Raw genomic sequence first — 15,259 nt, 5'->3', positions numbered from 1 at the left:
GGACCTACAGGTAAGCCTTAATCTAGGCTTACCTGTAGGTCGAAGTGGTTTGTAAGGGTTTACAACCACTTTAAAGACAAGGTTAACACTTTTCAACATAAGGGTTTATTATGAAAAGGTCAAGGTTGGTGCGAAAAAAAATAAAGACAATATACAGCCACAAAGAAATAAGGTAGAATTGGGAAGGAAGAATACTTGCAATTAATGTCCAAGAGTTGATCAGAGTTCGATCGATGAGCAAAGGTAATCGGTTCTCAAACTTGGCAGATGTTCTTGCTTGGATGGTAAAAGGAGAACTGACAATTGCCTTGGCCTCTCCTCTTTTCTGTCAAATCAAAGGGGGTGTTGACAGCGACCAGTGACTAATCTTCTGGTTATCTTGTTTAGGGGTTGGTTGCTGGGAGGTGTCTACACTCATGACCCTGTCCCAGGTAGACTTTGTGATACATATTCATATCTCTGCCTCTCTACTGTTTATAGACTGCAGATATCCATTTTAGGGATCAGCATGATATTTGCTTCAAAACAAGTCCACACATGACAGGTTTCCCATTTCAGGGTTACCTAGGAGGAGTAAGGGGTCCCAGTGGCTTCCCATATGACCTGACATAGGGGTGTCTGGACTTGAAATGTTAGAAATTATCTGAGGAAACTAAATAAATCCATATTATGGCTATGCTATGATTACTTTGGAAGTTATAAGAAATGTTGAAGTTTCAAAACTTTACTAATCTGTCTGCACTCTATGTGGTTTGAAGTATTTGACAGGGTATCTGTTGATTCTCTGAATGGAGAGGGTGACAGTTTTATGACAGGCCTGAATATCTTGCCAGGCAACTTGAGCCTTGTTTATTGACCTAGCCTGGTTCTGCTTCCTCTGCTGAGATAACCTTTCTTTCCTTTTGAAAATGTTAAGAGCTTTGGATTCCTAAGACAGGGAGGGGGGAGTTCAGATTATTCTAAGGTCATGGCTGCTTTCCAAACAACATGGAAACTAGTTACAATATCTCCTGTCTCGGACGTGATATCGTTACAGCTCCCACTTCGGCGGCGAGGGAATCTGTCTGGGAGCGTTACCCGCACGCTTCGCTGGATTAGTAAGTATGGGGCCCCCTCCTCTCCCTCCCTGTATGTGGCATGAGTCACGGGTACCCCCTGGGGTGGTCGGTCCCTCCAGAGTTCTCCACCCCCCCTTCCTTCCCCTTTCGGGTGAGGCCCAGGCTTCTGGCCTAGGTGCTTTTAGACACACTGCCCCCCCTTCCTGGCGCTACCTGTGACTGCAGGTGGCTGAAGCAGAGGACCGGTTCCCTTTTGGCACCCATAAGTCTTCTTGCACGGTGAAAGCGTTCCCTTATCCCTTTTATTTTGCCAAATTTGTCCATGAAGACTGGGAGTGTCCAAAGTACCCCTTTGTGCTTCCAAAACCACTTGCTGTGAGGGTACCCCTTTGAGGAGTCCCTCCTTCAGAAGTGGACTGTTCCACCAGTAGTGGACCCCCCCCTGTCTCTAGGCTGCTCAAGGCAACCATGATTCCAATAGAGCAATCTCTGGCTTTTAAAGATCCAGCTGACACACCTGGAGGGGGAACAGAATCCCCCTGCCTTTGCTGCATCGGTGGACCTGTTGGTCTAGGTGCTGCAGCTTGTCTGCTATGCCTCTTGGCCGCAGTTCCCCTAGTTGCTGAACTCTGTGGTGCTTAGACATGTATTGTGGGGGGCTACCCTGGATGACATCATTACGCATTTTAATTTTGTCCGGTTACAAGATAGTTTTACAGCCTTGTTCCCCAAACATAGTTGTTTGCTTCCAATGTGCGTCTGTCACCGGGCTGTTTGCTGTTCTCCTCATGGGGCTGTGCAAGCCCTGTTGCTTCAGAGTGTGATGTCATGAACAGTTTCAGGGGTTTTATTCAAACCTGTTCACAGTCCAAAGGATGGAGGGCATGGTAAGTCCAATTCTGGATCTCAAGGCCCTGGGTACAGAAGTTCAGGACGGAGTCCGTCCACCCAGCGGTGGCACCCCTTCATCATGGGGATGTTCTGGCTTCTATCAACATCACGAATGCTTACTTACGTATTCCACTATATGCCCTGACCCAGCACTTCCTCCGTTTAGCTGTGGGTGCTGAGCATTATCAGTGCGTGGTTTGGCCCTTTGGTCTTGCCACTTCTCCTTGGATGTTCACGGGGAGTTGGCCTCGGATCTGCTGTGCTTACGTCAGTGGGGGTTTGCGGTCCTTGGCTGTCTGGATGATCTTCTGCGAGTCCTCGACTATCCTGAGGGGCAACGTAGCTCCTATACAGACCTTGACAGATTTCAATTGGCTTCTATACTATCTGAAGTCTGCTTTTGGCCCCTTCCAGAACATTGGATTTTCTGGGCCTGACCCGGGCTTCAGCTCTGGCCAGAGTTTTAAGTCCCGTGGACAAACTCCCAGATGTTCAAATTGCTGCATTTTCATTTACTGTTGTTTGGCAGGTGGACCTGCCTGCGGACCTGCATGTGAGTGTTGGGTCTGATGGTATCTACCTTTTTTGAGGCGATTCCATTTGCACAGTTCCATACAAGCTCCTTTCAGGGAGATCCTGGCATAATGGAGCAAGTGCCCAAGGTCTCTGGACAATTGGATTCAGCTGAGCCAGGAAACCAGAGGTTCCTGGTGGCTTCACTCACACGGTTCTTCCGCGGGGTAAATCCTTTTTCCCCTTGTATTGAACAGGGTGACCACCAATACCAGTCTGTCCGGGTGGGGAAGTGTCCTGGGACAGAGCTCTGCTCAAGGTTGTTGGACTCTGGTGAAATCCGGACTACCAAGCAATATCCTGAAACTTCTAGCGATCAGACTGTCTGGATCATGAACGGATCGACTTTGGGGGCTCCCGGTACTGATCAAGTTGGACAATGCAACGGCGGTGGCTTATGTCAATCACCAGGATGGGCCAAATAGGGTGTTGGCTGCCCTGGCAGTTGCCAGTATCCTCCAGTGGGAGGAACATTTCGTTCCAGCCCTCTCCGACGTGCGCTTTCCAGGAGTTGAATACTGACAGGCGGATGCCTCAGTCGGCTAAGGTTGGACCACAGGGTGGGCCCTTCACCAGGCCATGTTTCATCGGATATGTCTCCGATGGGGCACTCCTGAGGTAGATATGTTTGCATCCTGGCTCAACAGAACAGTACCAAGGTTTCTGGCAAGGTCATGGGATCCTCTGGTGGGCACCACAATAGCTCTGGTGGCCCATGGTTTGCTTTATGCCTTTCCTCCTCTCCAGATTCTGCTGTGGCTTTTGCGCAGGATCGCGGCCGTGAGGATTCCAGTCATTCTATTGGCTATAGATGGGTCCCGTCGGTCTGGGTGTGCCTGGTCACGTCCTTGGTGACTGCCTCTCAGGGAGGAACTACTGGCCTAAGGGCCGTTCTTCCATCCTGTTTTAGAGTGGCTAGTTTTTATGGCCTGGCTGTGATGCGCCAGGTGCTGCAGTTGCGACACTGCTAATGGCTAGGGAGTTTACTTCCTAGGAGGTTCTACCTCCAGATGTGGAAAGCGCATGATTCCTGGTGTGAGCCACTGAGCATTCATCCTCCTCCTTTCTCGGTGGCTCCAATTCAGGCCTCCCTTCACAGGGGGGTTGAGCAGGACTGGGCCCTGAGTACCATCAAGGGCCAGGCGTCAGCCTGGGTGGTCTTCTACAGCATTCCCTGATCTCGCACTCCCTGGTGCGTACCTTTTTATTCGGGGGGGGGGGGTTGTCTGGTTCCTTGGATTTCCCTTTGAATAAGGACATTGTGTTGCCTTCCTTGTGTCCCTGGTCAACACATCCTAAAGAATTTGCCTTATCTGCCTTGTATGTGGTTTGGGGGATTCGGGTGTATTTGGCAGCCACCAAATCGTTTTTGGAGGTCAGACTCACTGTGGTCACCAACGGGCCAAGAAAGGGGCCATCTTCTTCTGTGACCATTTCTGGATGGATCAGACAGATGATGAGTCTGGCCTATTCTGTCAGGGATCGGGTTCCTCCTTTCCCTGTTATGGTGCATTCTTCTCAGGCGCTTAGTGCTGTTGGGCCTTTTGTTATCAGGTGTTCATTGTGCAAGGCGGCCACTTCGTTGTCAGTGTACACGTTCACAACCTTCTACGAAGTGGATGTGTTGGCATCTGCGGATGCCTCTTTTGGCCGCAAAAGAGGCATGCTATTTAGAGGGTTTATTGCCTCTTGAAGGGTATAGTTCAGGTTGGGCTCCAGTTTGTTCTGTGTTGAGCTCCTGTTACCTAGTTGGCTCTTGTGTTATCCTTGGGGTTTTTCGTTGTCCCACCCCTCATGTTCAGCACTGCTTTGGGACGTCCCTATGGTTCTGAATAATGGAGCGCTGTCTGTCAATGAACAAAAGAGAAAATGGGATTTTTGACTTACCGTAAAATCCGTTTCTCTGCGTTCATTGACAGACACAGCACTCACCCCTCTAAGGAGTTTTAATACTTCTCACACTGCTTGTTACTAAACTGAAGGCCTATAACGGAGAGGGGGTGTATACCACCTAGGACTGCCCATAGGAATAGTCAAGTCCTTTTGTTTTTTTTTTTTTCTGCCTAGTGTCCGCCTGCTGTAGGTGCGATGTGTCTGTCAATGAACACAGAGAACTGGATTTTATGGTAAGAGTCGGTTCACACTGAGGCAGCACGACTTGCAGTATGAGAAGTATTTTCAGGTTTTTATCTGGTTAATCAAAATAAATGGCCAACTAATTGATTATGAAAATAAAATGTTTCAATACTTATCTTTCTGTGACCCATGTAAACTCCCCAGCCTGTAGAGTTGTGCAAGGCAGTTAGAGGAACAACCGTAATCAGAGAGGAAGCAAGTATTCTATACAATGAGAAGTGTAGAATACTTGCAGTGGCTGCGGGCAAAGTATCAGAGTGAAATATACAGTTTTTTGTTTTTTTTACCACTTCAGCCCTGGAAGAATTTACCCCCTTCCTGACCAGAACGTTTTTTGCGATTCGGCACTGTGTCGCTTTAACTGACAATTGCGCAGTCGCGCAACGTGGCTCCCAAACAAAATTGGCATCCTTTTTTTCCCACAAATAGTCTTTCTTTTGGTGTTATTTGATCATCTCTACGGTTTTTATTTTTTGCGCTATAAACAAAAATATAGCGACAATTTTGAAAAAAACATTTTTTACTTTTTGATATAATATCCCCCAAAAATATATAAAAAAAAGTTTTCCTCAGTTTAGTCCGATATGTATTTTTCTACATATTTTTGGTAAAAACAAAAATCGCAATAAGCGTTTGATTGGTTTGCGCAAAAGTTATAGCATCTACAAAACAAGGGATAGTTTTTGGCATTTTTATTAATCATTTTTTTTTTTTACTAGTAATGGCGGCGAGCAGCGATTTTTATCATGACTGCGACATTATGGCGGACACATCGGACAATTTTGGCACATTTTTGGGACCATTGGCATTAATATAGCGATCAATGCTATAAAATTGCAGTGATTACTGTAAAATGGCAGTGGTAGTGAAGGGGTTAACCACTAGGGGGCAGGGAGGGGTTAAGTGTATCCTAGGGGCGTGTTTCTAACTGTCTGGGGACGTGGAATCACACTGATCACTGCTTCCAATGACAGGGAGCAGACGATCAGTGTGCTCTCATTAGGCAGAACAGGGAGATGCTGTTTATACCGGCATCTCCCCGTTCTTGAGCTCTGTGACATGATAGCGGGTATCCCCGTGGCGATCGAGTCCATGTTACCCGAGGGCACGGTCACTGAGCTCACGGCAGGTGCGCCGACTGCGGCGCGCAAGGGCATTGCGAGAAATTTAAAGTGTTATACGGGTACGTTGCTTTGCCCAGCAGTGCCATTCTGCCGACGTATAAGTACAGGAGCCGGTCGGGAACCGGTTAAACACAGGTGACCTCTTGGCTAAAAAAGTGACCATGTGGTGGCATAAATTACAGGTTCAGGTAGGGTGAAGATAAAATCTGTGGACACCTAGCAACATAGGACAAATATAGGAGCTGCATGGTTTACACTTGTTCTCTTCGCTGATAGTTCAGCATGGAAATCTATGCTTGTGGTACACATTTGTCTTCGTACAGGTTCACATTAATTGCAGAGGATTAGAAAAATACTTGGCTGAAAAAATTCCCCTACAGCTCTTTGCCATGATTTCTGAAATTGCGCAGAAGCTAATTATACTCTAATTTGCTGCCTATGATGTTGAAAGTGACTTACATGTGCTGCTGGCGAATTAAATAAAAAAAATAAGGATTAATCTTCTGATTCTGGCAAGTTACTGTTATGAACAGGACGCCATCTCTCACATATTCTGTGAGCAATGTTGATATATCCTTATTTTCCACCAGGGGGAAGTGACAGCAAGAGCAATTCACAACTGTGACTGATTAATTAATAATGTGACTGCTGTAAATGAAGCAAGAGGATTTCTACAAATAAGCAGTAGGCCCATTTGCCTGTGTAGTGCACAGCTTAAGTTGCCTATACATGACTCAGAAATAACCCAAGTTGCCCAGTCTGGCCATGACAGGATTGGGATGTGTGGGGCGCAGGTCCAAAAGAACCGTTGTATTTGTACAAAGACTACTACTTCATACTCCTTAATCTCTCGTTGCCAGTTGTTACCTAATATCTGGTTTACATCTCCTGCTTGCTGCATTATACAATAGTAAATATATATGCACTGACAACTCCTTGTTCCTGACTGTTGCTTGATATCTTGTTTGACTCTTACTGGTCAGATTTTTCAAAAAGTTCTATACAAAATGCTCAATGATTCTATCTTAATCATATAGTACAGGACACAGGCAGAGTATTCATACACCATGGGTTGAGACGTGCCTTTAGGGGATTGGACACTGGCAAAGCTTTAGAGGGCACACCCCTTGTGTGCTTCTTATGTAACCCTATTCCACTTTACAAGTCTTTCGTTTATTTTTTCCTTTTATCACCTTATCTAAGATGCAACACTTTGTTAGCTGCAGGGTGCTATACAGGCCAGGGGCCACAGTCCAGTGCTATGGAACCCTGTCCCTGAGGACTCCTATGGAGGTATACCCACTGTGACCAGTGAAGCCTGGACTCTATAGACATACTCAGGCTTCCAGCGAACAACCCCTTTCCTCCTCCCTGGTCAGATCTGTTATCTCAAGGCCTTTTATTCCATTCTGCTTCTGTCTCTTGCTTTAAGGGCATGGCTGTTAAACCCAGGTCTTATATGACAGAGGGGTGTCTAAGTCTTTGATTCTTAACATTTTAAAAGCAAGAAAAGCTTCTTCTAGGATGATTTTTAATTGCACCTTGCATTCTGGCCTTCTTTCAAACAGGCCATAAGCAGAACTTGGCCTTAAGCTCTCTAAAAGGCAGTGGCGGCCAGTCCTTATGGGGCACAGGGGCGCCGCCCCCTAATCCATGTGCAGTGCCCCTAAACTACCTGCAGAGTGCTGGATGCATGGATTCCAATGGTTTTATTTTTTTTGACACACAGGAGGAGACTCGGGGGAAGCCGCCATGAAGGAGATGCAGGAAGGATCTGAAGGTGACCTGTCCATTCTTTTTCACAAGCATCTGTCTTCACTCTTCCTTGTAGTAACTTTCATGTAAGGTGTATCTCATATTAAGGCCACCCCGCACCACCCTGTGCTTCCTTGCAATTCCTACCCTGGAAAAAAACATTCTTTGAACCTACCAGGGATATCCCCCTTAGAGGATCTCTCACGCAAAGTAGCCTTTTTGGGTGCAATCTCATCTGCAAGATATGTTTCTTAACTGGTGGCTCTTTCCTGTAATGAAGCCTTTCTCATACTTCACAATGACAAGGCTGTCTTATGCCCAAAGCCATTCTTGCTCCCAAGGGTAGTTTCAGCATTCCACCTCACTGAGTACATTGTCCTGCCATCCTTATTCCCTGCTCCTATGCATCCAAAATAATTCTCTCTACATTGCCTGAAGGTAGTCGGAGCCATTAGAGTAGCCTCAAAGATATTGCTCCATTCAGAACAGAAGGAATCAAATTGTCCTGTCATCACATATTCCATTCTGTATTGCAGGATTGATAAGAAATCTGATTGCCCCTGCGCTTTTACGTGCCCATTCCACCGGATTGGTGGGAGTTTCCAGGACATTTCTGCACCAAGCCTCCATAGCCCTGGTCATCTGTTCATATTGTAGCACCCTCTAGTATGTGCTAGAAGTGAGTGTAGGCAAAGCATACTCTGACTCACAGTTAAAGTGGAAGTAAACCCATGGAACAGTTAAAAAAAAAAAGGCATGCCGGGAATGCTAGCTGCACATTGGCTTTGCTCTCAGCCAAACTATCAAACCATCCAATGGCTGGTGTCATAAAGAATCACATGTGCAGCACCATAGCAGTTGAAGATTAAACAGAGGCAAAGATGGCAGCTTCCTTGGCTGAAAATGATAGGGGAGTTTACTTCCACTTTAAGCTGGTGAGTCTTAATTAGTCAGGGTTTATTAAAGTCCAGGGCTGGGTGACTCATCCTGACAGCTCTCTGGTGCTTCCCCCCGGTCTAGAAGGTTGGAGAATCTTCTAGAATTAGAGGGTGTGGGTTTAGGAGGAGCTGCTTTGATTATTTATAGAACCTTGGCCAATCCTCAGCAGTGGGCTGGCAGGGGGCTGAGACCACTCCATAAAGTGACATGGGCCATGCTAGCAGGGGCAGTTGGGTGGAAGATGTGTTGAGGAGGCTGTTGGTGGCCCTCAGAGATGCCCCCTAGTCTGAGCCGGGGCTTGAGTGCCAGAAATAAAATCCTGCTAGAAAAAAAATGGACAGGCAGGCTGTTTTCCCAGCACACCCCAAATATCTGACCACGCTGAGGTGGATGTGCTCTTATGCCTAGCACGGTCAGTTTGAAATGGGAAAGCATAGAGACTGGCAGGAAAACCAAGTTTTTCACACAAAGGAAGCAATACAACTACATGGTACAACAGGCACATGTATTCTTCATATTCTTTAGAATAAGAGCAATTTTGATGTATCTGTAAATTCTATATCTTGTAGTACAGGGTAGGAGATAGGCCACCCTCCCTTCTATTACTTGGTTTACTCTCCAATGCTTGCTAACAAAACAGAGTGGAGTAGGTTTGTAGGAGAGGTTACAAGGGGGAGTGTCCGCTAAAGCTTTACCAATGTCCAATCACCTGAAGCTACATGCCAGTAATCTATGAATATTGTGTCCTGCACTCCCAAGATATGGAATTTACAGGTAAGTCAATATTCCTTTTTATCTCGTTTTCTAGTGGTGATCTCGGGGGGTGCTGTAAAGGCTTTACTTTTTCCACATTTTGTTATATTACAGACTTATTCCAAAATGGATTTAGTTCATCATTTCCTCAACATTCTACAAACAATGACCCATAATGACAACATGAAAGAAGTTTGTTTGAAATCTAAATCTATTAATAATAAAAAAAAGAAAAAAAAATCACATAACTACATAAATATTCACAGCCTTTGCTATGACACTCAAGATTGAGCTCAGGTGCATCCTGTTTCCACTGATCATCCTTGAGATGTTTCTACAACTTGAGTGGAGTCCACCTGTGGTAAATTCAGTTGATTGGACATGATTTGGAAAGACAAACACTTGTCTATATAAGGTTCCACAGTTAACAGTGCATGTCAGAGCAAAAACCAAGCCATGAAGTCCAAGGAATTGTCTGTAGACCTCCGAGACAGAATTGTATTGAGGCACAGATCTGGGGAAGAAAAGTGTCTGCAGTATTGAAGGTCCCAATGAGCAGAGTGGCCTCCATCATTAATAAATGGAAGAAGTTTGGAACCACCAGTACTCTTCCTAGAGCGGGACTTCTGTCCTAACTGAGCGATCGGGGGAGAAGTGCCTTAGTCAGGGAGGTGATTAAGAACCAGATGGTCACTCTGACAGAGCTCCAGTATTTCTCTGTGGAGAGAGTAGAGGCTTCCGGAAGAACAGCCATCTCTGCAGCACTCCACCAATCAGGCCTGTATGGTAGAGTGGCCAGACAGAAGCCACTCCTCAGTAAAAGGCACATGACAGTCTGTTTGGAGTTTGCCAAAAAGCACCCGAAGGACTCTCACCATGAGAAACACAATTCTCTGTTCTGATGAAACAAAGATTGAACTCTTTGGCCTGAATGGCAAGCAGAATGTCTGGAGGAAACCAGGCACTGCTCATCACTTGCCCAATACCATCACTACAGTGAAGCGTAGTGGTGGCAGCACAATGCTGTGGGGATGTTTTTCAGCAGCAGGAACTGGGAGACTAGTGAGAATCAAGGGAAAGATAAATGCAGCAATGCACAGAGACATCCTTGATGAAAATCTGCTCCAGAGCACTCTGGACCTCAGACTGGGGTGAAGGTTCATCTTTCCAACAGGAGGACAACACTAAACACACAGCCAAGATAACAAAGATAACTTGAGTGGCCCAGCCAGAGGCCAGACTTGAACCCGACTGAACATCTCTGGGGAGATCTGAAAATGGCTGTGCACCAACGATCCACATCCAACCTGATGGAGCTTGAGAAGTCCTGCAAGGAAGAATGGGGGAAACTGCCGTAAAATAGGTGTGCTAAATTTGTAGCATCATACGCAAAATGACTTGCTGTAATTGGTGCCAAAGGTGCTTCAACAAAGTATTGAGCAAAGGCTGTGAATACCTCATGTCATTTTTTTCCATTTTTATTTTTATTATATTTGCAAAGATTTCAAATGTCTTTTATGTTGTTATTATGGGGTATTGTTTTCAGAATTTTAAGGAAAATAATGAATTTAATCAATTTTGGAATCAGGCTGTAACATAACAAAATGTGGAAAAAAGTGAAGCACTGTGAATACTTTCCTGATGCACTGTAATTACTGCCAAATACAATCTATTATTATTTACACTGACTACTCCAAGTGTTGCCCTTCACCCAGAGCATTTACCTTGAGTCTTCTACTAAGAGCCCCCAGTGTCCTTTTGCAGTAATTGTTGCCTTAATTCCAGGTATGACAAACAGAACAATATTTGCTCAGATTTGGCTTTACATTTTTTGTATCGAGTATATACTGTATATTCCAACCTGAAGAACTATTAATTATTTTTCTCTAACAGTTCTTTAGAATTTGGGCAGTTCATTTAACAAATAAGAGAATGTGGTTAAGGCTTCTGTGTTCTCTTTTACTTAAAGTAGAACCACTTTACTAAAGTGGTTGTAAAAGCAGAAGGTTTTTTTGTCCTAATGCATTTTATGCATTGATAAAAAAAAAACCCTTCCGTGTGCAGCAGCCCCCCTTATACCAACCTGAGCCCCATCTAGATTCACTGATGTTGCAGCAGTGTCTCGGCTGCCCCAGACTACCCTCATTAGCTAAGACAGCAGCGCTGCTATGAAAGTCATTCAACCAATGAAGAGAGAAAGGGGATGAGGCCAGGCCACAGCTCCGTGTCTGAATGGACACAAGAGCTGGTGCTCGGCACAAGTGCCCCCATAGCAAGCTGCTTGCTGTGGGCGCACTCAACAGGAGGGAGGAGTCAGGAGTGTCGGCAAGGTAACTGAAAAATGGAGGATCTTGTTTGCTCTGTGCAAAATCACTGCACAAAGCAGGTAAGTATAACATTTTGTTATTTTTAACAAAAAAAAAAGACTTTAGTAAGGGGAAGTTCCTCTTTATGCTCTTGTATTTTTTGTATGCTGACCTGTTGTTAATACTGTAGGTGTTGTATGCTGACGTGTTATAAATGTTCTATTTATGGCACAAAGTTTGAATATTAAAAAATAATTTAATATATTGTGCTACAACTCCGATTAGAGGAACTTAAGACTGTCTAGGAATAAAAGAGAAATAAGAGGGAAGACATGAAGGGCCAGAAATATTCTTACTCAACTTTTATTGCTATAATACAAGCTCCATGCAACATTTCAATCTTGGTTTCTAATTTACCCCAGGTCTTTTAGGACTCTAGCATCATCCCTGGACTACCCTATGTCGTATAGAATATTGTAGGTTTGTAGATAAATCTATTTTAGGCTGTTAACCAAGCAAGAAAAAAAAAGGAAAAGAAAGAAATGATGATGCAGAGAAGTGATCTTAGTGCTGACCTTTCAGATAGTATTGAGGTAACAGAGAGGCTCTGGGAGCCAGATTAGTTATAGCATAGACTTATTGGCTTGTGTCCAGCTTCTCTTTTCTGTACAAGCTGTAGAAGTATTGGGCTCATCAGTACAAAGCTTCTAATGGGGGCTTCTCTGACAACTACAACCACCACATTTACAGTTTTCTTGGTAGATGACAAGTTGAGTCAGTTGGTGTCTTATTTCTCTGAGATACCCCCACCAGAATTCACCAGTTCATCAGTTTTATTAACAGCTGAGGTCATCACTCTTCCCTGCTGTATTTTACATGATGTATGACAAAATCATTATGATTTTAGGGAAGGAGCGAAAAAATAAAGTACTATAGGCAAATCTCATTACAGGAGTCTCAAAAAATAACAAGCCGATTATTGTTCCTACCAGAGCACACGGAAAACTTATGAGAGGACAGAAAGATGATCCAAATGGGCTGGAGTATACTATTGTTATTGGGCAAAAAAGGTTTTAGGTTAAGAGATCTTTAAAATTATATGTTTCTCATGTCACACAAAAATGTTAGATATTCCCCCCTGAAGTATGTTTGTCCATTGAAAAGCACATAAGGGGAGATGACCATATCAAGCAACGGGCTATATGACTGAATTTTTCTGGACAAAAAAGGTATATGTTAAAAGAGAAAACATTGAGTTCTTACCAATTCGGTCTAAGCGGTCTAGTGCTACACTCTCAAATGCCCGTCTCATCATTGGGTACTCCTCCAGAACCTCATTGAAATTATCCACACTAAGAGAGTACAGTCGACAATAAGTGTCTGCTCTGACACTTGCAGTTCTTCGTCCTCGTGTCAGCAAACAAATCTCTGGTAGGGGTAGAAAGAAGATATTAGCTATTGGGATTAACTCTTGCTTTAAATGAATTATTGAAAGCAAAAACTACTGTAGGATGATCCCCAGACAGGTCTTGAAGTTTTGTGCTAGGTTTTATTCCCTATAAGATACATGGCAGCCAGGCACACAGCAGTTCCACAGTCTCACAACTCAAACAGGCAGTGCATGTCTTTTGTTTGTAATTTACTGCTGGTTAAATGTGTTTGGGGTGTAGGGTGAGCCTTAAGATACTCCAAATTAAGTGCAAAGTAAAACAGAGGACACACTCTAGTCAAAACTGAACTCTTCAGGGTGAACCTCCCTTGTGCCCAGTGGTAGATGAACATACAGTACAGGAAGCTCCAATCCTAAGCAAACAACTTTGGAACAGTCTCTCCAAGGGTTAAGCAAGAACATTCTTTAGGGTGTCTCTCAATCTGGCAATTACAGTGTGCCCCTGTGTACTTGGCTACCTTCCTGCAGTAGTAGTCAGATTCTGTACTGTTAGCCTCCAGTCCAGATCCTCAGTAGACTTCTTCCAAACTGCTCTCAGCAACTTTATGAATAGATCCCTCAGTGCTTTTTGGCCTCCTACAGACTTCAGCTCAGTGACCCAGAGGGCCACAGCCCTCCAGGTTTAGTCTTCTCCATCAGGAAAATGACCCTGCTGTTCCAGGTCCCAGCCTAGTTATACACACATCAGCCCCCCTACTGGTCATTCTCTTTCCTAGGAATTGGCTGAGGCTGTATGAATATGCAAGTCTGGGGTCTGCCTCTTCCAACCCACTAAATTCTAGAACTCGCTAGAAAGCAGGGGGAAGTAGTTAAGCCTGCAAACAGCAGAACCCAGAACAGACAAAAATTAATCAAACTTCTTTGCAATGACTGCAATGGATCCAAAACTAAATTTGCCGTAAATGTCCACATTTGATGTTGACTAAAAACAAGTCCCATTATCCTGTTATGAATTGCCATTGCAAGGTATCATTGTTAGAATCATGCACCCTCAGGCAATCTTAAAGAGAACATGCAGTCTTTTACATTTCTTTTAGATACACATACTTAAATTATCAGATTAATGCAAAGTATTTTGCAGTTATATAAACACAATGGGCAGCAATATTTTTAATTATGTTTGTAGGCTTTGCTTCCTGCTTTTATGTTCAAATAGGGGTTAAGGTTTACCATTCTCCTCTCAATTCAAGTACTAGTCAGGTATCTCTCTGTGACTGAGATCACAGGGTGCAAAATGAAAGAAATGCTTCTGATTTGAGCATCATTTGTAATAGCCGAGCCATTTAGACCTTTCTATATAGTATAAACATGAAGATTATCCAACTTGCTTGAGATTTTCCATGTCAGAAGGCATTAGTCTTTCTCTCTACGGTATTCATGTGCATCTTCTGTTGTCACAGAATAGAAGAATATCACAAGTACCAGTGTTCCAGTAACATGATACAGGACCACTATCTATTAGACATGTGCACTAGCGAAAAATTAGTTTCATTCGTTTTTTTTTGGGGGGGGGGGGGGGGGTCGTTTTGTGCCATTCATTCTGATCAAAATTTGTTATTTCAAATAAATTTGTAACTTCTCTAATTCAAATTCGTTATGTTCCATTCATTTAGATGTGGTATTCGTAAATTCTAAAATTCGCTAATTTAAAAATTCAAAATAATAACTAACTAATAACTATTAAGTTATAGGTATTGGAATTTCCTTTTAAATTTGGCTGTTTAGAAATTAATACGAATTTATCTGAAGTTACGAATTATCCGAAATAATGAATGCCACATCTAAATGCATGGAATGTAACACATAATGGGTTTTTATTATTATTAATTAATTGCGTTCCATTCGTTTAGATGTGGCATTCGTTATTTCGGATAATTCGTAACATCAGATAAATTCGTATTCATTGCGTTCAGCCAACAGCCAAATTTGAAAGGAAATTCCAATACCTATAATTTAATATTAATACTTATTATAATTAGTATGGATTTTTGTTCTTTGAATTTTCGGATCCTTTTCTATACAGATATTTGGCTGCCTATGGCCACCTTTTAATTATATAAATACTCTTTTTGGATGAAGAACTACATAGCTTAACTGCTTCTCCCCAGCCGAAGACAGGAAATAACAGGGCATTACAAGAAATAACACAAAACTGTGGCCCAAACACTATGCTTGCAATATGTAAGCTGGTTTGCCACATTGCCCTGCCCACTGATTGCGGTTATTCAGTTGAGTACACAAACTTAGAGATGTTTGTTTTTTGGGCCACCTGGC

At 43.6% G+C, this 15,259-nt stretch overlaps 1 protein-coding gene across 1 annotated transcript in view; it reads right to left on the bottom strand.

Moving 5' to 3' along the window:
- Positions 1-15,259, bottom strand: part of HCN4 (hyperpolarization activated cyclic nucleotide gated potassium channel 4) — a 221,849-nt gene that overhangs the window by 12,450 nt on the left and 194,140 nt on the right. The window contains exon 7 of the mRNA XM_077473378.1: positions 12,799-12,963. Coding sequence (XP_077329504.1) covers positions 12,799-12,963 — 165 coding nt within the window. The remainder of the gene's footprint in view (positions 1-12,798; positions 12,964-15,259) is intronic.

The sequence above is a fragment of the Lithobates pipiens genome, unplaced genomic scaffold (genome assembly GCF_037356315.1).
Source record: "Lithobates pipiens isolate NorthernLeopardFrog02 unplaced genomic scaffold, aLitPip1_a1.2 Scaffold_8, whole genome shotgun sequence".
NCBI lineage: Eukaryota > Metazoa > Chordata > Amphibia > Anura > Ranidae > Lithobates > Lithobates pipiens.
The sequence above is the reverse complement of the archived record's forward strand: the minus strand, read 5'-3'. Positions and strand labels throughout refer to the sequence as shown.